Source organism: Neoarius graeffei, chromosome 26, assembly GCF_027579695.1.
Source record: "Neoarius graeffei isolate fNeoGra1 chromosome 26, fNeoGra1.pri, whole genome shotgun sequence".
Classification (NCBI taxonomy): domain Eukaryota; kingdom Metazoa; phylum Chordata; class Actinopteri; order Siluriformes; family Ariidae; genus Neoarius; species Neoarius graeffei.
Genome location: NC_083594.1, coordinates 2,316,710 through 2,341,275, shown reverse-complemented (window position 1 = coordinate 2,341,275; position 24,566 = coordinate 2,316,710). Strand labels below are relative to the sequence as shown.

The 24,566-nt window shown below is 42.0% G+C and overlaps 2 protein-coding genes across 4 annotated transcripts in view; both read right to left on the bottom strand.

The window, feature by feature from the left end:
* Positions 1-917: 917 nt before the first annotated feature.
* ube2v1 (ubiquitin-conjugating enzyme E2 variant 1) lies at positions 918-5,792 on the bottom strand. The gene is made up of 4 exons (XM_060909882.1): positions 5,742-5,792; positions 4,303-4,451; positions 1,462-1,587; positions 918-1,374 (listed from the first exon to the last, which is right to left on the bottom strand). Exons 1-4 carry the CDS (start codon positions 5,761-5,763, stop codon positions 1,228-1,230), a joined length of 444 nt encoding a protein of 147 aa, XP_060765865.1. The 5' UTR covers positions 5,764-5,792; the 3' UTR covers positions 918-1,227.
* Positions 5,793-17,876: 12,084 nt separating this feature from the next.
* LOC132874011 (proto-oncogene tyrosine-protein kinase Src-like) overlaps positions 17,877-24,566 on the bottom strand; it is a 45,521-nt gene continuing 38,831 nt past the window's right edge. For 2 of the 3 annotated variants that reach the window (XM_060909870.1, XM_060909871.1), the window contains exon 12: positions 17,877-23,906. In XM_060909870.1, coding sequence (XP_060765853.1) covers positions 23,698-23,906 — 209 coding nt within the window. In that variant the 3' untranslated portion in view covers positions 17,877-23,697. The remainder of the gene's footprint in view (positions 23,907-24,566) is intronic. The other variant, XR_009651620.1, reaches the window with a different exon arrangement.

Here is a 24,566-nt window from a genome sequence, read left to right as displayed (position 1 = left end):
GCACTGACAGTTCCATCATTCTGTCGCTAAACGAACAGCTGATCACACCGAGGTGCTCGCTGAGCGCCCATATTTATTAGTTTGGTCCTGCGTTTCCTTTCCTTCATACATAACGTCTTTTCTTCTCGCTTTCTTTCCGTTACAGTAGTCGGTCTTTCACGTTTCATTCGCACACTCACGTCCTCCATTTTTCTCTCCTTTCAAATTTGTATCCCACAATGCCTTGCGTGAACGGGGAAAGCCCACCACGTGATGCATGACGCAGTATCTTGAATTGGATCATGGTGAAGCAGGAAAAAATAGAGACTTTAGGGCCACATGGCTCTTAACTCATTAATTGTTCTATTTAAAAAAAAACTAATAAAATTGGAAGTCTGTTATTCAAATTCAGTAGCTTTCGGTCACTAAAAAAAAATAATTGGGTGCCAGGGAAAATTCTTTTTATGACCTACACTTGTAAAATCTGAAAGGCAGTACAGCTTTAACATACAGCAAAATTATGACAAAACATATGAAGTTGCTTCTCATGTGTTTGATTTTATGACCCTGTTTGGCTGAAACACCAGAATTCAGTCATTAGGAAGGGGTACACATACTTTTGGCCATGTATCACCAATCAAGCACTGACCTTTTCTGGAATATACAATATGCTGTCATTACAGAATATTTTAGTCAATTTGAACATTTCAACCTTTAAGATCACAACAGTACCTAAATTTGATCACAGTTTACACTATACCCATGCTATAACATTTTTAAATTTTAACATTTTTCATAACTGTGGTGACCAAGCTGCATTTTAAAACCCAAATTATATAAATTTTGACTAAACTAAAAATACAAAAGCAAAAAAACCCACACACTTCCTTTCATAGGAAGTTACATGTGAGCATTTAAATAAAAACACAACACACAGGTTCATTCAATAAGATAATGTTATTTTACAATTTGCATGTATAACAAATAAAAGATTAAAAAACAAAAAACAAGACGATCAGTAAGATGATCTGCATGATGCGTCCGTGACTTTCTGTGTGACACGAGCTGCTGATTGGCTGCTCTGGGGAAGGGGTGGGGTCGGGGGGGGGGGGGGGGGGGGGAGCCTTGCCAGATAGAAAATAAGGGAATGATGAGTCTTGGAAAATAGAAGGAATGTGTGTGTGTGTTTGTTTGAGAGAGAGAGAGAGAGAGCGAGAGAGAGAGAGAGAGAGAGAGAGCGCATGGGGTTTAGATGCTGTAGATTTGGCCCTCGGGTGGCTGAGGCAGCTTCATGTTCTCTTTGCACATCATGAGTCTACGCAGCTCCTGCAGAACCACGCGGATGCTGTACGAGTTCTGCCACTTGGCCAGAGACGACACGGCGCGCATGTCCACCTGAAACACATCACATCACAAACATCATTTACAACAAACAAACCATCGCTTGTACAGATCCACCCGACTTGTGAGTCCTGCACTCACCACGCCGTTAGAGTTGTGGACGCCATTCAGATTGATTTTGGTGACGAATCGGACAAGTGGCGGTGTTTCTGGGTACCGAGGGCCGCACTCCACCCTCAGGCTGTATATCCTGTTCTCGTAGATCGTCTGAGGATGAGTGCAAAGAGGATATCAATGCACCAAAAATATCACTTTATTCTCATTTTATTATGACTGTATTTCAGTTTTATTATTTTACATACTTTTTCCACTTTATTATTTGAATTTAATTGAAAATTTCTGAACTTTTATTCAATGTTTACACATCATACAACACCCTCCACAATTATTGGCACCCCGGTTAAGATGTGTTAAAAGCTTTAAAATAAATTCAATTTTTATTGCAGAAGCATAATCTCACACTGAAAATTGTAGAAAAATGTAACCCTTTACTCAAGTGAATTAAAAAAAAAATCCCTAAGAAATAATTATTTTTCATAAAATCACCTGTTCCACAATTATTGGCACCCATAATTTCTAGAAAATAAATGTAATTGAAGCATTTCTGTCATTTCTACTGTAATTTATAAAGTTGATCAGAGTATCTAGGAACCTTTAATTAGTAATTCATCACATCCTGTTTCCCTGGGGTATAAATATGATGTGTGACAGAGGCCTATTTCTCTTATCCACTCTTCAACATGGGAAAGACAAGAGAACACACCATTCGAGTAAGGCAGATGTGTGTCGACCTTCATAAGTCAGGCAATGGCTACAAGAAAATAGCCGCTCGCCTACACCGGCCCATATCTACAGTCAGAGGAATCATCAAGAAGTTTAAAACAACTGGAACAGTGGCAAACAAGCCTGGATGAGGATGCAAGTTTATCTTGCCACCACGCACAGTGAGGAGGATGGGAAGAGAAGTAAAAAGTTCTCCAAAGCTCACTGTTAGAGAATTGCATCAAAGAGTAGCATCTTGGGGTCACAAAGGCTCCATAACAACCATCAGGCGCTATCTACATGCCAACAAGCTGTTTGGGAGGCATGCACGGAAAAAGCCTTTTCTCACTTACAAGCATAAACGTAAATGTCTGGAGTTCGCTAAGCAGTACTGGGACCGTGTGCTTTGGTCAGACGAGACCAAGATAGAGCTTTTTGGCAACAAACACTCTAATACATCACAAAAGATGAGTATGTGGAAAAGTACCTCATGCCCACTGTGAAGTATGGGGGAGGATCGGTGATGCTGTGGGCCTGTTTCTCTTCCAAAGGCCCCGGGAACCTTGTTGGGGTGCATGGCATCATGAACTCTTTGAAATACCAGGACATTTTAAATCAAAATCTGGTGGCCTCTGCCCGAAAGCTGAAGATGGGTCGTCACTGGGTCTTTCAGCAAGATAATGACCCTAAACATGTGGCCAAATCTAAACAAAAATGGTTCACCAGACACAAAATCAAGCTCCTCCCATGGCCATCTCAGTCCCCAGACCTCAAGGCAATTGAAAACCTGTGGGGTGAGCTGAAGAGGAGAGTGCATAGGAGAGGACCCAGGACTCTGGACGATTTAGAGAGATTGTGCAAAGAGGAACGGTCGAATATCCCTCTCTCTGTATTCTCCCATCTTGTGAAATGTTATAAGAGAAGATTAAGTGCTGTCTTGTTGGCAAAAAGGAGTTGTACAAAGTATTAACATCAGGGGTGCCAATAATTGTGGCACACATGATTTCATGTAAAAGAATTATTTCTTAATGTGGGATTTTTCTCCCCACTGAATAAATGCACTTGAATTAAAGGTTGGATTTTTCTCTTTTTTTGAATTGTTGTCCTATATTATTTAAAAAAAAAAAAAAGAATTTATTAGAAGCCTAAGAACATATCTTAACGAGGGGTGCCAATAATTGTGGAGGGCGCTGTATATTTAAAATCCCATACATTTATTATATTTTAATTACTGAATTTCTACTCTACACTTTTTTTAGATTGAAAAATTATATTTATTCAAATTTTTTAAAATGGAAAAAAACCCTCGTTAATTAATTTAATGATGGTACATTTATTAAACTTACATTTTTACACACTGGTTAATCTTGTAATTTTATTACACTGTTGCACATTTTTTATGATATATGACTCTTTTCCTGCTTTAACATATTATTTAATTTCCTGTACTTTAATTCCATTTAAGCATTTTTATGATATAATTTTAATTCTATTTTCACACACTTTTTACTATATTATTTCAATTATTGTCTTTCTTGTAATGCTTGCTTTTGTATTTTTACATTACAGTACTTTTATTCTTTTTGTACTTACATTTATTTTGATATATAATTACTACTTTTATTCTTTTTGACACTTATTTGATTATTATTCAAATGAATTTTGAATATTTCTTTCTATTCTTTTTTAATACTATTTTATTCTTGCACTTTCATTCTTTTGTTTTCACTTGTATTATTAAAAGAATTTGAACTATATAAAAATTTTTTAACTTTTCTATTATATTATTAATTAATAGTAATATTTTTATTCTATTTCTACATATTTTTTAATTTCTATTCTCCCATCACTGGTATTACATCTTGCTATTTTTCTGATCTTTTTAAATTATATTTATTATCCTTTATTTTTGACACCATTTTCAATCTTTTTTTTTTTTTTGCTCGCTGAAACTGCAGAGACCTCGAGAGGAAAATTTTGATCAAATAAAAAATTCAGGCTTGTGACAGAGGAAGTTGGAGCTTCTGTATATAATCCAGAAAATCAGCCTGCCCACTTAGCAGTAAAAGGGGCCGGATATCTGAGGTGTGTGAGAAACTCATGCAGATGTTCAGCAGATGTTGTGTGTGTAAACGTGAGGAGAAGCCCACAGACTCTCACCCGGGGCGGGCCGATGATCATTCCTCTCCAGCGTGTGAGTGTCATGTCATCATCGTCCTCTAAACCCCAACTCACTGTCCCATCGCCCACGCCCTTCTGCCCCTCCTCCAGCTCCTCCAACAGCCGGAAGTTACGAGGTACTTTGACGCCTGGAACAGACGGAGAACAAGCGTGAACGATCTGGAGAGTTCGAGCACAACATTCAACAACTCACAGTTATCTTTAATCAGAAATAATTAACGAGCTCATCCTGAATTATCATTTCCTCTAAAACATACCCATGCATGCAGGTGTGTTATTTATTCCTGACTTGCTTCACAGAATGCATATTCCATGCACTTGTATGATTTCATTGCACACATGCATGTAGTCGTGTTATAAACACACACACACGGAGGCAAATACAGATTCAAAATACATGCAGAAAGAAAATGCTGACATGCACATGAACCATTTCTCAGAATCCATGCCTTCAGATGTTTTTTCCCCCCTGGACCGGATGCGTGCATGTCGATGCATCATTTCCCATCACGCATGCGCACACATGGATGATTTCCATTAATGCAGATTTACTATTTCTCCCGATGCACACAAGTGTACGTGTTTATTTTCTAGAATAAACGCATGCACGGGTGCAGATGTGTTATTCTCCACAATACACTGCACACTTTGCTCGAATTCATGCAGATGCACGCGGGCAGGTTCTGCAGGTTCTGTAACATGTGTCATGACGCTGCAATGACTAAGTTACTTAGCTAGCTAGCTAATTAGCATTGGAGGCTAATCAAACTCCAGGAGCTCCCAACAGGCTCATGTAGGACACAGCAATATGATTCAATCGTTAGACGAAAATTAATGAGGAAATAGTTTACATTTATATGTTACAAGTGTAACAAAATAAATAAATAAAATAAATAAATATTAATAAATTAAATTACACCGGTACAACTTCCTCCCCACCCGTATTTCGAGAAACCCCGCCTCCTGTGCTATGATTGGCTCGTCGCTCGTAGTAGAAGGCGGGTACAGTTTAAAAAACGATTGACGTTAAGTTTGTTACAAACACATTGTTAGCATTTCAGCATCTGTAAAACGAAATACGAGTTTAAACGCGTTAAAATGGCAATATTTAATATGTACACACTGAAGCTATTCTACGAACCAATCGCAGTGCAGGAGACCGAACACTGCTGACCAATTACAGCGCAAGAGGCGGGACTTAGTCACCATAATACCGGCGAGGAAAAATGACAAGTCGGAAATGCTAACTAGCTAGCGAACTTCACACACCATAATTTTGTGAAATAACAATATAGATTTAGTCACGTAGTTTGGAAATAGCTACTTAAAGCATTATCTATTCATTCAAGATCTAATTTATGAATTAGAAACCGATTCCACGGGACAGTTAAACGAAACTAGGGGGAAACTCGTTTTACCTGATCCGGCGGACGCCGCCATCTTGTCGCTTAGAAGCGGGGACGCGCACGTTGCGCGTAACGTACATTCAGCACCGGGGACGCGCACGTGCTCGACCAGGCTGTCGAGTGTGTGATGAGTCTGGAATTTTCTTATGACATTAAAAAAAACTTGAGCATTTTTTTATGATACAAATATATATATATATATACATTTTTTGTCTAGTGTATTAATAGTGTGATAAACACATGCATTCAAGGAGGTAAAAAAATCAATGTTTTCATGGTGATGAATCTTTTCAGAAAATGCATGCTGGAAATTTAGCAATGTATTTTATTATTTCCCAATATCCACTTGTATGGTTTTACATATTCGAATTTTTCCCCTACGCATGTTTATCAGGGCCCAAGCCTTTCTGGGGACCGAAGCTCGATTGGATTTGCTCCCACTGTCTTATGATACTATTATTAACTCTTGTCAGTGTTTGATCATATTGTTGGATCAAATTAAACACATTTCATTGCCATCCTACGAACACAATTATCATTATATAACCCCGTAATCCAAGAGTCCTTCATCTGTGGAATCATTACAGCTGGAATTATACAGCTGTATCTGTGAAGATACTCAGTCATCCAGGTACAAAGTAATCTGTGGTTGGTAGAAGAGAGCAACTGGACTTGCTTGAAAAGTCTTGAAGACGTTTCGCCTCTCATCTGAAAGGCATCCTCAGTTCTGTCTGACTAATAGGGAGTATCCAGTATTTATCCTCTCATGGATCATCATACAATCAGAATGCTGATGGCTGCATTGTAGGTGCCTGATAGATGTCTTAGACACCCACCTCTGTTCAGTGATGGTCGTTCCAGGTTGACAAAAATGAACGATCCTCTCTGGCTAAGATGTCCGCCAGTTTTCTGGAAGTCCTCTCATACTCCCGCACCAGTTGAAGGAATCTCATCCCAAAGTGCGTAGAAACATATCTGTGAAGATACTCAGTCATCCAGGTACAAAGTAATCTGTGGTTGGTCCTGGAACAACCATCACTGAACAGAGATGGGTGTCTAAGACATCTATCAGCCACCTACAATGCAGCCATCAGCATTCTGATTCGGATTCTATGATGATCCATGAGAGGATAAATACTGGATACTCCCTATTAGACAGACAGAACTGAGGATGCCTTTCAGATGAGAGGCGAAACGTCTTCAAGACTTTTCAAGCAAGTCCAGTTGCTCTCTTCTACCAACCACAAATTATACAGCTGGATCTTATAACAATTATAACAATTTGTACTGAATAAGAGCAAACACTGCATAATATAGTGAATTAAACAAGAACAAATTATGCTCAATATCAAAATTATGGGGAAGTTTAATGGTTAGAGAAGCTGCTTTAGGAACAGAAGGTCATTGGTTCAAGTCCCTGGACCAGCAGGAATGGCTGAAGTGCCCTTGAGCAAAGCACCTACCTGCCCACTGCTGTGGGTGTGTCAGGGTCTGTTGTACCTCCAGAGTGTCTGTGATGTAAGATCATGTTTCAGTGTTGAGTATCTTGATGCATGTGACTGACTAGATACCAGCAAAAATAAAACAAACAGTGGATCGACTATCAGGATTTGATCCAATCCTGTAATTAATCGAGCCTGAACTCTCAGAGAAGTGCATGTAGTGTTACAGTATAAAGCAGATTAAAGTACAGTGCCTTGCAAAAGTATCCCCCCCCCCTTAGTGTTTGTCCTGTTTTGTCGCATTACAACTAAGAATTAAAATGGATTTTTGGATGGTGAGCACCATTTGATTTACACAACATGCCTACCACTTTAAAGGGGCACATTTTTTTTTATTGTGACACAAACAATAATTAAGATGAAAAAACAGAAATCTGGAGTGTGCATAAGTATTCACCTCTTTCATCTGAAACCCCTAAATAAGAGCTGCTCCAACCAATTCACTTCATAAGTCACATAATTAGTTGATTAAGTTCCACCTGTGTGCAATCAAAATGTCACATGATCTGTCACATGATGTCTGTATAAATCAACCTGTTCTGGAAGGACCTTGACTCTGCAACACAAGAACCAAGGAGCCTCCAAACAGGTCAGAGACAAAGTTGTGGAGAAGTATAGATCAGGGTTGGGTTATAAAAAATATCCCAAACTTTGAATATCCCACAGAGCTCCATTAAATCCATTATAGCAAAATGGAAAGAATATGGCACCACTACAAACCTGACAAGAGAAGGCCCCACCCACCAAAACTCACAGACCGGGCAAGGAGGGCATTAATCAGAGATGCAACAAAGACACCAAAGATAACACTGAAGGAGCTGCAAAGAGCCACAGCAGAGATGGGAGTATCTGTCCATAGGACCACTTTAAGCCGTACACTCCACACAGCAGGGCCTTATGGAAGAGTGGCTAGAAAAAAAGTCATTGCTTAAAAAAAGCACTTTTGGAGTTTGCCCAACAGCATGTGGCAGACTCCCCAAACACATGGAAGAAGATTCTCTGGTCAAATGAGACAAAAATTGAACTTTTTGGCCATCATGGGAAATGCCATGTGTGGTGCAAACCCAACACCCTGAGAACACTATTCCTACAGTGAAGCATGGTGGTGGCAGCATCATGCTGTGGGCATTATCTCTGATTAATGCCCTCCTTGCCCAGTCTGTGAGGTTTTTTTTTAAAGATTTGTTTGTTATTCTATGTATTATTGTGTAAGTCTGCATGTTTAAGTGTTGTTTTGTTTTATGTAATTTATGGCTCCTACAGTATAAGTGCAAGACAAATTCCCCTTGGGGCAATAAAGGTTTCATTCATTCATGTTTTTCATTTGCAGGGGCAGGAAAGCTGGTCAGGACTGAAGGAAAGATGGATGGCACTAAATACAGGGCAATTCTGGAGGAAAACCTGTTTGATTCAGCCAGAGGTTGTTAGGGTTTTGCTGGGATTCGAACCTGGTTCGTTGGTGTGATAATCCAGCAAACCCCCACTAGGCCACCAGGGGGATGACTCAAATGCAGAGGCGTGAGGCGGAAGTAGAAAAAGAATCAAAAGGTTTATTTAAACTATATACACTATATACAGGGCAAAACAAAAGACAAAAAAAAACCAAAGAGTATAATCCAAAAGAAAAGCAAAGTACAAAAATTCAAAAGCTAAGAAGATAAAAAAACACAGTACAAAGGAAACTGGAGATAAACATAACAGCACAAAGACTCCGTGACAAGAGGACTGAACTCAGGGGTATAAATAGACAAACTAATTAAGGACACAGGTGAAGATAATTAGGCAATTAACACAAACACAAGACACAGGAACAGTGGCGGCCTCTAGAGGCCAAAATAAACACGACATGAAAAGGAAATAACAGCGGCCTCTAGAGGCCAAAACAGTCCTAGTCCTAACAGGACCCCCCCCTCTAGGAGCGTCTCCTGACGTTCCCAGGGCGATCCGGATGGGCCGAATGGAAGTCCCGACATAGTTCTTTATCAAGGACATCCCGAGCAGGAACCCAGCAGCGCTCCTCAGGACCATAGCCCTCCCAGTCCACCAGATATTGCAACCCGCCGCGGACCCGGCGGGAGTCAAGTAGGCGATTCACAGTGAACACAGTCTGCCCCTGGAAGATGCGGGGGGGTGGGGGGTTCCTAGGGGCAGGGGCATACGTAGACGTCAGTACGGGCCGTAACAGGGAAACATGGAAAGTGGGGTTGATCCTCAGAGTCCGGGGCAACTGGAGCCGGTAGGAGACAGGGTTCACCCTGCGCACCACCTTGAAGGGGCCAATGTAGCGAGGAGCAAGCTTGCGGTTCTCCACCCGCAGTGGAAGGTCCTTAGTGGACAGCCAAACACGCTGCCCAGGGCGGAAAGCGTGTGCAGGTCTTCTATGGCGGTTGGCCTGAGTCTGGTTGGTTCTGGAGGTCTGTATGAGGGTCTTCCTGACCTTGCTCCAGGTCTTGCGACACCGTCTCACATATTGGTTGACCGAGGGCACCCCCGCGTCCTCCTCCTGGTCCGGGAACAGAGGTGGCTGGAACCCGAATTGGCACTGGAATGGCGACAGCTTGGTGGCCGATGACTGCAGGGTGTTGTGGGCGTACTCCGCCCATGGCAGCCAGGTGCTCCACGATGTCGGGTTATCCATAGCCAGGCCTCGCAGGGTGGTTTCCAGGTCCTGGTTGAGCCTCTCCGTCTGACCATTGGACTGTGGGTGAAACCCAGAGGAGAGGCTGGCAGTGGCTCCGATGACCTTGCAGAACCCGTGCCACACTCGGGAGGAGAACTGGGGCCCTCGGTCTGAGACGATGTCCTGTGGAAGACCAAAGACTCGGAAGACATGATTAAACAAAAGTTTCGCAGTTTCAAGAGCAGAGGGGAGTTTGCACAGTGGTATGAAGCGGCAGGCCTTGGAGAATCTGTCAACTAAGACCAAAATGACCGTGTTACCTTGTGACTCAGGGAGACCCGTGATAAAGTCGACTGCCACGTGGGACCAGGGACGCCGGGGAATGGTCAGAGGATGCAGGAGACCCTGGGGACGCTGTCGTGGGTTCTTGGTTCTGGTGCAAACCTCACAGGACAGGACAAATGACCTTACTTCCTTCTCCATGTTAGGCCACCAGAAGCGTCTTTTCAGGAAGTCCAGGGTCCTCCGAGCTCCCGGGTGGGCGGTGAGAGGGGAAGAGTGACCCCACTGGAGAACCTTGGCCCGGGCTTGATGTGGGACGTACAAGAGGCCTGGTGGCCCCGTCCCAGGACCGGGGTCCTGGCGTTGGGCTCGTCGGACAGCCTCCTCAATACCCCAGCGGACAGGGGCCACAATCCGGGACACAGGGATAATAGGCCCGACTTCATTCTCCCTGTTAGTGGCAGAGAACAGTCTGGACAGTGCGTCAGGTTTGGTGTTCTTGGAGCCGGGGCGGTATGAGAGGGTGAAGTCAAACCGACTGAAAAACAGGGCCCACCTAGCCTGTCGAGGGTTCAGTCTCTTGGCTTGCTGGAGGTACTCCAGGTTCTTGTGGTCAGTCCAAACCAGGAATGGATGTTGTGCTCCCTCCAGCCAGTGCCTCCACTCCTCAAGGGCCAGTTTGACCGCTAGCAGTTCTCGATCCCCCACATCGTACCGGGACTCAGCAGGACTCAGGCGGTGGGAGAAGTAAGCGCAGGGGTGCAGCTTTCCTTCCGAACGTTGAGAGAGCACCGCGCCGACACCACTGTCCGAGGCGTCCACCTCCACGATGAATGGTTGGGAGGTGTCCGGGAGAACCAGAATGGGTGCCGTGCAGAAGCGGTCCTTGAGGTCTTTGAACGCCTTTTCTGCCTGAGGAGACCAGCCATAAGATCCACCTGTCCCTTTGGTGAGGTCTGACATGGGTGCTGCCACAGAACTGAAGTTCCTGATGAACTTGCGGTAGAAGTTAGCGAATCCTAAGAACCGCTGAACCTCCTTAACGGACTTGGGAGTAGGCCAATCCCGGACGGCCAGGGTCTTGGCAGGGTCCATTTGGAGTTGGCCTGTCCGTACAATAAATCCCAGAAAGGAGACCTCGGGAACATGAAATTCGCATTTCTGGGCCTTGGCGAACAGATTGTTCTGTAGCAGCCTCTGGAGAACCTGGCGGACATGGTGGCGGTGCTCCTGCACGGTCTTGGAAAAGATAAGGATGTCGTCGAGGTAGACAAAAACGTATAGGTTAATCATGTCCCTTAAGATGTCGTTGATTAGGGCCTGAAAAACAGCTGGTGCGTTGGTGAGTCCGAAGGGCATCACCTGGTATTCGTAGTGCCCAGACGGGGTGTTAAAGGCAGTCTTCCACTCGTCTCCCTGTCGGATACGGATGAGGTGGTATGCGTTCCGTAGGTCCAACTTGGTGAAGACGGTGGCGCCTTGGAGCAGGTCGAAAGCTGTGGACATCAGCGGAAGGGGATATCGGTTGCGCACAGTGATCTTATTCAGGCCCCTGTAATCAATACATGGTCGGAGCCCCCCATCCTTCTTGCCGACAAAGAAGAAGCCGGCTCCAGCAGGTGAAGTGGAGGGTCGAATAAACCCAGAGACCAGGGCATCTTTGAGGTATTCCTCCATGGCCTTGCGTTCTGGCTGAGAGAGTGAAAACAGTCTGCCACGAGGAGGGGTAGTCCCAGGGAGCAAGTCGATGGCACAGTCGTAGGCCCGGTGCGGAGGAAGAACGGCGGCCCTGCTCTTGCTGAATACCTCCTTGAGATCCCAGTACTCTGTGGGAACTTGAGATAACTCGGTGAGATCAGGGGGCTCGGCAGGAGACACAGGAGAGCTAGAAAGCAGACAAGAGGTATGGCATGCAGGGCCCCATTCCACAACCTGGCTTGTTACCCAGTCTATGCGAGGGTTGTGGCGAGTAAGCCAAGGAAGGCCTAGAATAACTGGGAACTCAGGTGAAGGAATCAGGTGCAGGGATATTTCTTCCTTGTGACCTTGAGACTGGAGGAAGACTGGAGAAGTAACTTGAGTGACTCTTCCATCACCTAACGCTTGGCCATCGAGGGCAGACACAGACAGAGGGACTTCAAGAGGTGCAGTAGGTATATTGATGCTTTGGGCGAAGTGAATATCCATAAAGTTCCCAGCCGCCCCTGAGTCTATCAAAGCTTGACAAGAGTGGACAGACTCACCCCAGGAGATGGAGACCGGGATGTAGATTCCTTGGCCAGGGAGTCCGGGAGAGAGGGTAGGCCCCGTCACAACCCTCCCTCGGCTGGACGGGGCGGTCCTTTTCCCAAGAGTTCGGGACATGATGCTCGGAAGTGACCAGGCTTGCCACAGTAGATGCAGCACTTGTCCCTCCTTCTGCGCTCCCTCTCAGATGCGGAGAGGCGAGTACGACCCACTTGCATGGGTTCTGGACAGTCACTGAAGGAGGTAGACGGTCTCCAGGTAGAGGTAGGGAGGCTGGGGGGGCTCAAGGCTTGGTGGCGTTCTCTCATCCTGTTGTCCAGACGAATAGCATGTGAGATGAGGGTTTCGAGGTCACTTGGGCATCCAATAGAGGCCAGACCATCCTTGATGGGGTCAGACAGACCATGGTGGAAGGCTGACACCAGGGCAGTCTCGTTCCATCCACTTACTGCTGCGAGTGTTCGGAACGAGATGGCGTAATCTGCGACGCTTCCTCCTTGCCGGATGGACATGAGCTTTCGGGCTGCGTCGGTACTGATGTCTGCCTGATCGAAGACCCGAAGCATCTCTTCAGAAAACAGCTGGAAATCAAAGCACTCAGGTCCCTGTCTTTGCCAGATAGCAGTAGCCCAGGCTCGCGCCTTACCAGCTAATAAGGTGATCACAAAGGCAATCTTGCGGCGATCCGTAGTGTAGGTGGTAGGCTGAAGCTCAAAGGTGAGTTGACACTGGGTAAGGAACTCTCGGCACTCACTGTGCTTGCCGTCATACCTCTGTGGTGCAGGAAGGCTGGGTTCGCGAGGTGAAGAAGGCAGCATTGCAGGAGGCACTGGAGCAGGAGTGGGAGCTGGATCAGGAGCAGGAACTGGATCAGGAGCAGGAGATGCAGGCAGAGATGTCAGCTGTGCCAGGGTTTTCCCAATTTGCTGAAGCAGTTCCTCGTGGCGAGCGAGGGCCTCACGTTGGCTGGTGAGCGTACGTCCATGAGCGTCCATGGTCGCTCCGAAGCGTGTCAAAGCTGCCATAATTCCCTGAAGGTTGGCCGGGTAGACAGTTGAAGCAGCCTCTGCTGAGTCGGTCATGACGGAGTCTTTCTGTTAGGGTTTTGCTGGGATTCGAACCTGGTTCGTTGGTGTGATAATCCAGCAAACCCCCACTAGGCCACCAGGGGGATGACTCAAATGCAGAGGCGTGAGGCGGAAGTAGAAAAAGAATCAAAAGGTTTATTTAAACTATATACACTATATACAGGGCAAAACAAAAGACAAAAAAAAACCAAAGAGTATAATCCAAAAGAAAAGCAAAGTGCAAAAATTCAAAAGCTAAGAAGATCAAAAAACACAGTACAAAGGAAACTGGAGATAAACATAACAGCACAAAGACTCCGTGACAAGAGGACTGAACTCAGGGGTATAAATAGACAAGGGGTGTTCACACGGCAACTTTTACTCCGGTGTAGCGCCGGGGCTGCCCCGGTAGAGCGTTCACACGGTACAAAGTTATACCGGTGTAGCCCCTGAAAGCTGCTTAAACCGGTGCAAATCTAACCCTGCTCGGGAGGTGGTTTAAGAAATTTACTCCGGAGTAAATGCTAGTTTGCGGGGCAGCACCGATATAAAATGGGCCGTCTGAACGCTACAGGGGTAGACTCGCTACGCGTGAGGAGAGTTGATTACATACGGGCATTGCATAATTTTGCATCCTGGTATTTTGCGCTTCCAAAATGGCGAATATCAACAACAACAGAACTGCGTGTCTTCCAGTGTTGCCAGATTGTCAGTTTTAAGTGCATTTTGGTGGATTTGAACATATTTTGGGATGGAAAAAGTCAGCAATATCTGGCAACACTGGTGTCTTCATCCACGTTGTTTTCCCGGCGCTTGATGATGCCATGACAACCGGGAAAAGGAAGTACATTTTCACGCATGCGCATATTTCATTTCCGCATTATTACTATCGGAAATGATAGTAATAATGATAGGAAATGATGATAATAATAAAAGGAAATGATATCAAAACTTTATTACTATCAAAGGAAATGATAGTAATAAAGTTTTTGCTACTATAACACGGTCGCAGAAACTGCCGTGTGACCGCAAGTGGGGCTGCACCGGTGCTAACACGCTTCTCTCTAGTAAGCAGGGTTGTGACGTGTGAACGCTGCGCAAAATTTACACCGGTGTAAGATATATCGCAACAAAATACATCGGTGCAGCATCGATGCAAATATGTGCCGTGTGAACAGGGCTTAATTAAGGACACAGGTGAAGATAATTAGGCAATTAACACAAACACAAGACACAGGAACAGTGGCGGCCTCTAGAGGCCAAAATAAACACGACATGAAAAGGAAATAACAGCGGCCTCTAGAGGCCAAAACAGTCCTAGTCCTAACAGAGGTTTGAGACTGGGATGAAGGTTCACATTCCAGCAGGACAATGACCCTAAACGTACTGCTAAAGCTACACTGGAGTGGTTTAAAGGGAAACATTTAAATGTCTTGGAACGGCCTAATCAAAGCCCAGACCTCAATCCAATTGAGAATCTGTGGCATAACTTGAAGACTGCTGTAGACCAACACAACCTGTCTAACTTGAAGGAGTTGGAGCAGTTTTGCCTTGAGGAATGGACAAAAATCCCAGTGGCTAGATGTGCTAAGCTAATAGAGACACACCCCAAGAGATTTGCAGCTGTAACTGCAGCAAAAGGTGGCTCTACAAAGTATTGACTTTTTTTTTTTTTGGGGGGGGGGGGGTAATACTATGCACACTCCAGATTTCTGTTTTTTCAGCTTAATTATTGTTTGTATCACAATAAAACAATTTTCACCTTTAAAGTGGTAGGCATGTTGTGTAAATCAAATGGTGCTCACCCTCCAAAAATCCATTTTAATGCAACAAAACAGGACGAACACCAAGGGGGATGAATACTTTTGCAAGGCACTGTAGGTCATGTGTGAACATCACAAAACGCGTGAGAGATGTGCAGAAACATGTCACACTAAAGGACTGGAAATGTTTACATATGAAGAGACTCATACAAAATGAATTGTACTTGTTTATATTTTCAGTCAAAGTGATTTTTGTGTTTGTGAAATTTTTTTTTCTAGTTCTGTATTTTTTGGATATAAAATTGTTTTTCAATAAATAAATAAAAACAACAGATGGCTATCGATATCAGCTCATGTTCAAGGTTTCAGTGTCAGAAAAGAAGTGATATTGTTCCATCGCTAAAGTGAATAAAATACATGCTATAAAACAGTTACAACACCCACACATCTGTATTATAAAAATTCATTTATTGCACATCCACTGGTAATGACAGTATACAATGAAACAGGATCCATTTACAACAAATCAATTTGCATGAAAAAATTACAAAATCTCTTTTTCAATTTACTGATTTTTTTAAAATTCACTTGCAGTTCAATTAAAAAAAAAAGAGCTCAGGCCTGGTGGGCGTGTCTGCATAGGCTTCGAGAATCACTCAGATTCACCTTCCTACAAAAACTGATCTCAGAACAGCTCGGTAATTATCTCACATCACTGGCGGCTGAGAGACCCGCAGTGACCCGAGACGGGTTCAGAGGAACCTGCTGCCAGTCGAGCAAAAGATTCGGCTCGACCTTTAGTCTTTATCCTGTTTTACTGAAGAAGGGACTCACAGCATGCAACTAATACAGTGACTGAGAAACGCACAGAATAATAATAATAATAATAATAATAATAATAATAATAACCTGAGATATGAGGAGTGATGATTAGGTTCAGCTTCGGTTTGTCGTTGATAAAACACTCGCCTGCCATTTTCTGACTGAAGTGAAACGGAGGATGATCATGTTTCTGTTTCATAAACTGAATCTGTAAATTTGTTTGTTTATTTTGGAATGATGGAGGAATAAAGCATTCATTTATATCCATACTTTTGTTTTTAGCAATAAAAATCACTTTGTGGTCAATTTTAGCAAATTTTCACACATTTTTCTGCAGAGAAACTCATTTCGTGTCTGAAATATTAAACGTGAAACGGAAGGAACATCGTCGATAAAATCCAACTTGGAGGGGAAAAGTCATAAAGGTTCATTTCGGTGCAAATACATTTTTTAAAAAATGCTGCTTTACAAGCAAAATGTTAAATAATCATGATGATAGAAAGGGATCTGTATAAACAACAAGAAATGAATAAAAATATTAAACAATAATAAACATGTAGCTACTGTAGAATACAGCTGTTAGAAATCTGAATTTCAATTAAAAATATTAATGATTTCTTTTATTGTAATATTGAAGTGACTTTGAATTTTGAACTGAAATTGAATTTCAATATTTGGAAAGGGAGTTAAATTCACAGCTAAATAAATATAAATATATAAAAACCTGATTTGTTCATGATTGAGGAGATTGCATTTAACTGTTTAAAAACATTTTGACCTCAAACATGAGAAACTGAAATTCTGCTTTTTTTAAAAAGCCTTAATTTAAAAAAAAAAAAAGAAAAAAAGGCAGCTTTCAAATTAGGTTTCAAAAACCTGGGTTAAAAAAATATTTAAAAGGTTTACAGATGCATATTAAAGGGTGTATTATTATTATTATTATTATTATCTCATCTCATCTCATTATCTGTAGCCGCTTTATCCTGTTCTACAGGGTCGCAGGCGAGCTGGATCCTATCCCAGCTGACTACGGGCGAAAGGCGGGGTTCACCCTGGACAAGTCGCCAGGTCATCACAGGGCTGACACATAGACACAGACAACCATTCACACTCACATTCACACCTACGCTCAATTTAGAGTCACCAGTTAACCTAACCTGCATGTCTTTGGACTGTGGGGGAAACCGGAGCACCCGGAGGAAACCCACGCGGACACGGGGAGAACATGCAAACTCCACACAGAAAGGCCCTCGCCGGCCCCGGGGCTCGAACCCAGGACCTTCTTGCTGTGAGGCGACAGCGCTAACCACTACACCACCGTGCCGCCCATTATTATTATTATTAATACAGCATGAAAAATCTCTCCCACCACTTTCTGTGCAGTGAATAAGAGTATTTTAAATCAAATTTAAATGTACAAATTTGCTAAAATAATTAATGATTGATAGCTATACATCCTACCTGCTCCCTGTTTTGGGTTTGAGCTCGCAAGAATCTCACAATCTCCCTTCTACCTCCATTAAAAACAAAAACAAAAGACACCCACGTTGTGAAACTTGAAGGATGAAAAACATACAGAACCAATCTGAGCTGCAGGAATCTGATCCTGTATCACTGTGGGGTCGAGGGGTGTGGAGTGAACTCGGGGCAGGACAGGTCTCGTTAGGAAACCCCCCCCCCCCCCCCAAAAAAAAAAAAAAGTGTAAATAAATAAAATACATTTAAATGGTGTGTGTCTCAGCTGACTGAATGCAATCAGACATTAAAATCATCAGACTGAGTGTTACTCGTTACTCACGGCCTTGGATGTAAATGCAACAACAGCACAAAAAAAAAAGAGCATCTTTTGGTAATAATTGTCCATTGCATTACTGATTAGTTTCAGGTTACAGGAGAAGCTGATGATATTTACAGAGTCACTGTACATCAGTTATTAGTACAATGTCGAGAACATGCAGAGTGCTAAAACTAGAACTTTTTTAAATAACAAACCTCCCACCGTTTATATTTTGCATATAAAAGTTTTCTGCTCCTCATCACAATTAAACAAAGAAAACAAAAATATCTGCAGTCAAATAGAATTAAAACATCTGATCATCATCAAAAACATTTTCGATTGCTTGCAAAATATCTTTTACAGATAACAACTGCTCAGAAATCCGGATTAAAAATTATTTTATGTACAAAAAACAGCAGTCGAAGTGTTTATGGCTTTAGCACAAACGCAACAGGGTTTAAATAAAAATCATCATCATCACACACACTTGAGGACAGTCAGTAGTTTCACTCAGTAGCAGGAAGAAGGGAAACGTTTCGGTGCAGAATTCATTCATTACAAATTCAATACATTTCCAAAAGAACAAAAACAAAAATGTGGAATCGAGAATAACGTCACTGATCACATAATCATCATCAACATCATCATCATCGCAAGTTACAGCAAGATTACTTTATTTTTAACTTAATTCTCTTTGGGTAAAAACAGTTAAAACTCTCACAGGGGAAAAACATCATCAGCTCAAATCTCACACAAAATGTGTTCGAGCTCCAGCGAGGGCCGAGCGATTCAACCACAAAATATCAACATCACGATGAAGTTTATTACAACACACTGAAAATTCTGAAAATCTGTTGATTGATCTGTTTTGGTCAGAATGCTGATAAATATTTCCGATTCAAAGGTGAAGCCAAAAAAAAAAAGTTAGAAATCTTCAAAACTGTAAAATGTTAAAATTTTGTACTGAATATTGTTTATTTTTCTCCTTCTCAGGTGTTAAATTATTATTATTTTTACAGAATTAATTCAGGGTTTTTTCCCCCCCAAACACAAAATTTTTTTTGTCAGTTTGTTGCAAAGCTAAACATAGTGATGTGTATCATGTATCGTAGAAACATTTTAATGTATCATGATATTTGTGTCGGATCGCTCGGCCCAGATTCAACAAGAAACAGCCTTTTTAATGAATAAACCTGAAATTAGGAGTTATAAAACAATAAGCCCCGCCTCCTTAGCAAAAAATCAGTAATGTTTCGGATTTGAATTTGTACCAATCTGCCCGAGTGAAACGGAGCCGCCGTGTTCTCCAACATCACTGTAATTAACTACAAACATAATTCTGGGAAAGAAAATAATAATAATAATAATAATAAACTGGACAGGAAGTCTCCATAATGACGAACCCTGATCACATGACCATTACAGACGCTCGAGAAAATGATCAGAAAGTTCCAGGTTAAAGCATTAGTCACTTTCAGCTGAAAATCTTTCTGAACTGTCAGAATGGACGGTTTTATTTATTTATTTATTTATTTATTTATTTAAAAACATGAGTGCGACTGTGAAATGTAATTAAAGTGGGATTTTTAAAATATCGCCTGATTTACTCCAAACTAACTGTGGGCCTGTTGTCCGACTCAAACATTTTAAAAGGTGAATAAAATGAGAATTAACACTGAAATTTTTAAAAACATTGGGCAGCACGGTGGTGTAGTGGTTAGTGCTGTTGCCTCACAGCAAGAAGGTTCTGGGTTCGAGCCCCGTGGCCAGCGAGGGCCTTTCTGTGTGGAGTTTGCATGTTCTCCCCGTGTCCGCGTGGGTTTCCTCCGGGTGCTCCGGTTTCCCCCACAGTCCAAAGACATGCAGGTTAGGTTAACTGGTGACTCTAAATTGAGCGTAGGTGTGAATGTGAATGGTTGTGTGTCGTCCTGTAATGACCTGGCGACTTGTCCAGGGTGAACCCCGCCTCTCACCCAGAGTCAGCTGGGATAGGCTCCAGCCCACCCGTGACCCTGTAGAACAGGATAAAGCGGCTACAGATAATGGATGGATGGATGTTTAAAAACGATTTGACGTGTTTTAACGTTTATTGGCTGCTGAATTCTGCGTGCATTACATTTACCGATATGCCGAGAGAGAACCATTTATTTCTGAAAAAGGACGAGGAGAAATGAGTTCAATACTGAATCACGCTTTACATGTTTATGATACAAGCTTCTGTAAATATTCCAGAATATTCAGGAATGACGGAGTCATGATTCTGGGGAGTAATACACAAGATAAACACGTCGGGTACTGAGAGAGAGAATGCAAAAAAGAGATTGAGGGTCAGAGATAGAATGAGAAAAAGAGTGAGAATGAGAGAAAAAGAGTGAGAGAACAAGAAAAAGAGAGCAAGAGCAATAATGGGAAAAAAGAATGAGAACGAGAGACAGCACGAGAAAGAGAGAGAGAGAGAGAGAGAGAGAGAGAGAGAGAGAGAGAGAGAAATGTCAGCGTGTGATAAAATGATCCTGAGGATCCGTGAATGAATCTGTAACTCTGATGTAATTCCTTACACTCGTGTTTAAATACTTTATAAAGAAGGATGACGGGTGTAAATACTTCTGAAGGCCATTTTCTGAGCTGAAGGACTGAACTCTGAGTATTGTGTGATTTATCAGTTATTACTGAACTGATCAGTGAATGAACGAAGTGTGAACGAGTAGAAAAGCCTTACTGAGAGTGTTAATGAGATCAACGCTGATTTATCTGCTGCTCTCTGCACGTCACTGTTCCACTGGATTTAACGCTCAGCGCAGATCATCGGACACTCAGGTGAGTCATCTTAAAGATTCACTCATACCAATCACTCAGGTGACTCATCTTAAAGATTCACTCATACCAATCACTCAGGTGACTCATCTTAAAGATTCACTCACACCAATCACTCAGGTGAGTCATCTTAAAGATTCACTCATACCAATCACTCAGGTGAGTCATCTTAAAGATTCACTCATACCAATCACTCAGGTGACTCATCTTAAAGATTCACTCATACCAATCACTCAGGTGAGTCATCTTAAAGATTCACTCACACCAATCACTCAGGTGAGTCATCTTAAAGATTCACTCACACCAATCACTCAGGTGAGTCATCTTAAAGATTCACCTCACACCAATCACTCAACTGAGTCATCTTAAAGATTCACTCACACCAATCACTCAGGTGAGTCATCTTAAAGATTCACTCACACCAATCACTCAGGTGAGTCATCTTAAAGATTCACTCATACCAATCACTCAGGTGAGTCATCTTAAAGATTCACTCACACCAAATCACTCAGGTGAGTCATCTTAAAGATTCACCTCACACCAATCACTCAGGTGAGTCATCTTAAAGATTCACTCACACCAATCACTCAGGTGAGTCATCTTAAAGATTCACTCATACCAAATCACTCAGGTGAGTCATCTTAAAGATTCACTCACACCAAATCACTCAGGTGAGTCATCTTAAAGATTCACTCACACCAAATCACTCAGGTGAGTCATCTTAAAGATTCACTCACACCAAATCACTCAGGTGAGTCATCTTAAAGATCCACTCACACCAAATCACGCAGGTGAGTCATCTTAAAGATTCACTCACACCAAATCACGCAGGTGAGCCATCTTAAAGATTCACTCACACCAATCACTCAGGTGAGTCATCTTAAAGATTCACTCACACCAATCAGTTCATCATCATCAGTCTCCGCCACACGGCTGCACAGACTCACAGTGAAATATTAATGGAGTCTCGGGAGTAAATCTGTCATGGTAAAATCACACACACACACACACACACACACACACACACACACACACCTGTTCCTATTCTTAGTGTACGATTATTCAGAAACTATTTTAGTTCTTTGGCACTGCGTGGAGGCATGGCCACTGTACCTTTCAGTGTTATTAAAAAAGGGCATGGCCTGAATACCAGTCCATCTTATTTTTAATTAAAAAAAAAAAGGGGTGAGGAATCTCACTTCTAAAAACGAAAACTGATTCACACTGAACCGACTCGGAACTGTACTGTAGTGAATCGCTCGTTGATTCAAATATGTCGTTTATATTTATATATTTATATATTTATACACCTGATCACGTACTGGGTTAAAAATCAGATCATATTGTATTGTATGGCACACTATTTCCACACACCATTTTGACTGATAAATCACACAAAACAAAAAAACAAAACTGATTCAATTAAAGAGTCAAATCCCCAAAGTGAATCGTGATTCCCAAGTAAAATGCAATGACGCAGCTTTATGTAAACATCTTCATTCTGTTAGCATTGCTGTTTAATCGCGCGAGCCTCCACTAGATTTGGGGTGTTTTGGAGATGAATAATGAGAATGTTCTCCAGGAAATAAAAAGAGAGTGCTATAAAAACAATATTGTGTTCCTTACATTGCGTTATTATTACTACAACTGATTTTATGAAACTTTAAAGTGAATTGCACAAGTGTCTTCTTATTTAACAAAACATTTTATTATTAAAATTAGTGCATTTGATATTTCCTATAGCCAATAAAATTAAATAAACAAGTGTCTGAGAAAAACTGTTTACTCTGAACCAAAAAATGTGATCATATATTATATTATATTAATATTATATTATATTATTATTATAACGAAAACTAAAACGGCTGTTAGAATGGCGTCTTTTCTTTAGCGCGTCAGATTTTCCAGGCTCGGTTTCAGCAATCCCATAATTCCACAAACATGAACATTTTTGAAAAAGAGTTCATCAACCAATGAGGAGTCCAGCTGAAGAAGTGAATCACTCCCGAGCTGTTAAGCGGATTTGTGTAATCATAGTTAACAATTTTATTGTGTATTTGTAGCTAATAGTCGCATTTGTGAATTCTTAGCTAACAATTGTTTGATTTCAGAGCTAAAACTCTTTTAAAGTATTCATTGACAATAATTTCTGAGTTAAAAGTCAACGATCTTTTGGGTTTTGTGTTTATTTGTACATTCAGCAATAATAATCATATTTGTGTTTTAATAGTTAGCCGTCATATAAACGTAATACAAAATCACAGCTTTGTGTACCGGGCATATCCTCCGAACTCGCCGTTTCCGTTCAGCGATCCGTGCTCTCATCACATTCAGAACTATGGAACTCGATACAGTGATTAGTGATGACGGATAAACGCACGCTTTGACACACGATGATGTGAACACAAAAGTTCACCAAAGTCTGGAATTCGTTAAAGGACGAGGGCTTCAGACAGGAACACAGCCGACGTCTTTCCAGAATTCTTTCCTCTCGCTATCCAATAAATAAAAATATCTGGTACCATCAAAGCAACTCGTACAATAAAGTGACGTTTTAATTCAAAGGAGGAGTGCGTTTTATACGTCCGAGTGATGTACAGTTCGGAATTATACTCACGACGATTCAACAGCAGCCCTTTGATTAAATAGTACCATAAAAATATCCCAAGCAGAAATGTGCTACATAACGTTCTAACATCTAACGTTCTGCTCTCGCCTTGAAAACAGGTAAAGAAAAAAAGCGGATGGAAGAAAAAAAAGGAAGAAAGGATGATCTTTGGCACCTGACAGTGCGCGGCAGTATTCTGCTGGATGGAAAAACTGGACAGAATTCCGATTTCGGGAAGTTTATAGAGGGTTTTGTTCGTACCATTTTGGCTCGTGTTCATCCACCAGGAAGTCTTTCTTGAGATTTCCCTTATTTTTTTAAAGCATGCATTCTTCTTATTTGTAGCCAATGGAGTATCAATCGCATTGTAAACGCCCACTTTTCCCACACACACACACACTCCCACACACACTTGAGTACGAACATCCCAGCAGAGTCCGCTCTCTCCGAGCTCACACTGGAAGCCCTAGAGGTTTTCTCCTGGTTGGTACTGCGGTTCCGTGGAGGTGAAATAGTCCTCCAGGAAGCCCTGCAGGTACTCAAACGTGGGCCGTTCCTCAGGTTCTTTGCGCCAGCAGCTGAGCATGAGGTCGTGCATCGAGGCCGGGCATTCAGCCGGACACGGCATCCGATATCCACGTTCCACTTGGTCGAGCACCTCCCTGTTCACCATACCTGCACAAACAATCAGCATTTTACTCGATGTTTTTTTTTTGCACACAATTTCAAATAATTTCACCAGAAATTTTTTTTAAAGTACTAACATCACGAACAACGACTTAATGCGAGCATTACACTAACAGTGACGTAACTCCAGTTGATTTGCGAGTGTTCTAGTCCTTCTAATAACTGTGCCAACTGTTGCTATGGTCACGTCTTATGTTGTAACACACAGCCTCCTTTAATCATTTTTTCTAAACAAATCCATTTTACATCCATCCAGCTTCTGAGCTTAAAATGATATTTGTCGTATCTGTTGCCATGGTTACAATCCCCCCCCCCAAAAAAAAAAAAATTATTTTATATATATATATATATATATATATATATATATATACACATACACACACACACAGTGGGGCAAAAAAGTATTTAGTCAGCCACCAATTGTGCAAGTTCTCCCACTTAAAAAGATGAGAGAGGCCTGTAATTTTCATCATAGGTACACTTCAACTATGAGAGACAGAATGAGAAAAAAAATCCAGAAAATCACATTGTCTGATTTTTAAAGAATTTATTGGCAAATTATGGTGGAAAATAAGTATTTGGTCAATAACAAAAGCTCATCTCAATACTTTGTTATATACCCTTTGTTGGCAATGACAGAGGTCAAAC

Bases quoted from the DNA above. Each gene is read 5' to 3' on its own strand.
- ube2v1 (XM_060909882.1), bottom strand. From the start codon at position 5,763: ATGGCGGCGTCCGCCGGATCAG. The intron at 4,452-5,741 runs GTAAAACGAGTT...CGTCTGTTCCAG, and splicing joins GGCGGCGTCCGCCGGATCAG to GCGTCAAAGTACCTCGTAAC. The intron at 1,375-1,461 runs GTGAGTGCAGGA...GATGTGTTTCAG, and splicing joins TCCACAACTCTAACGGCGTG to GTGGACATGCGCGCCGTGTC.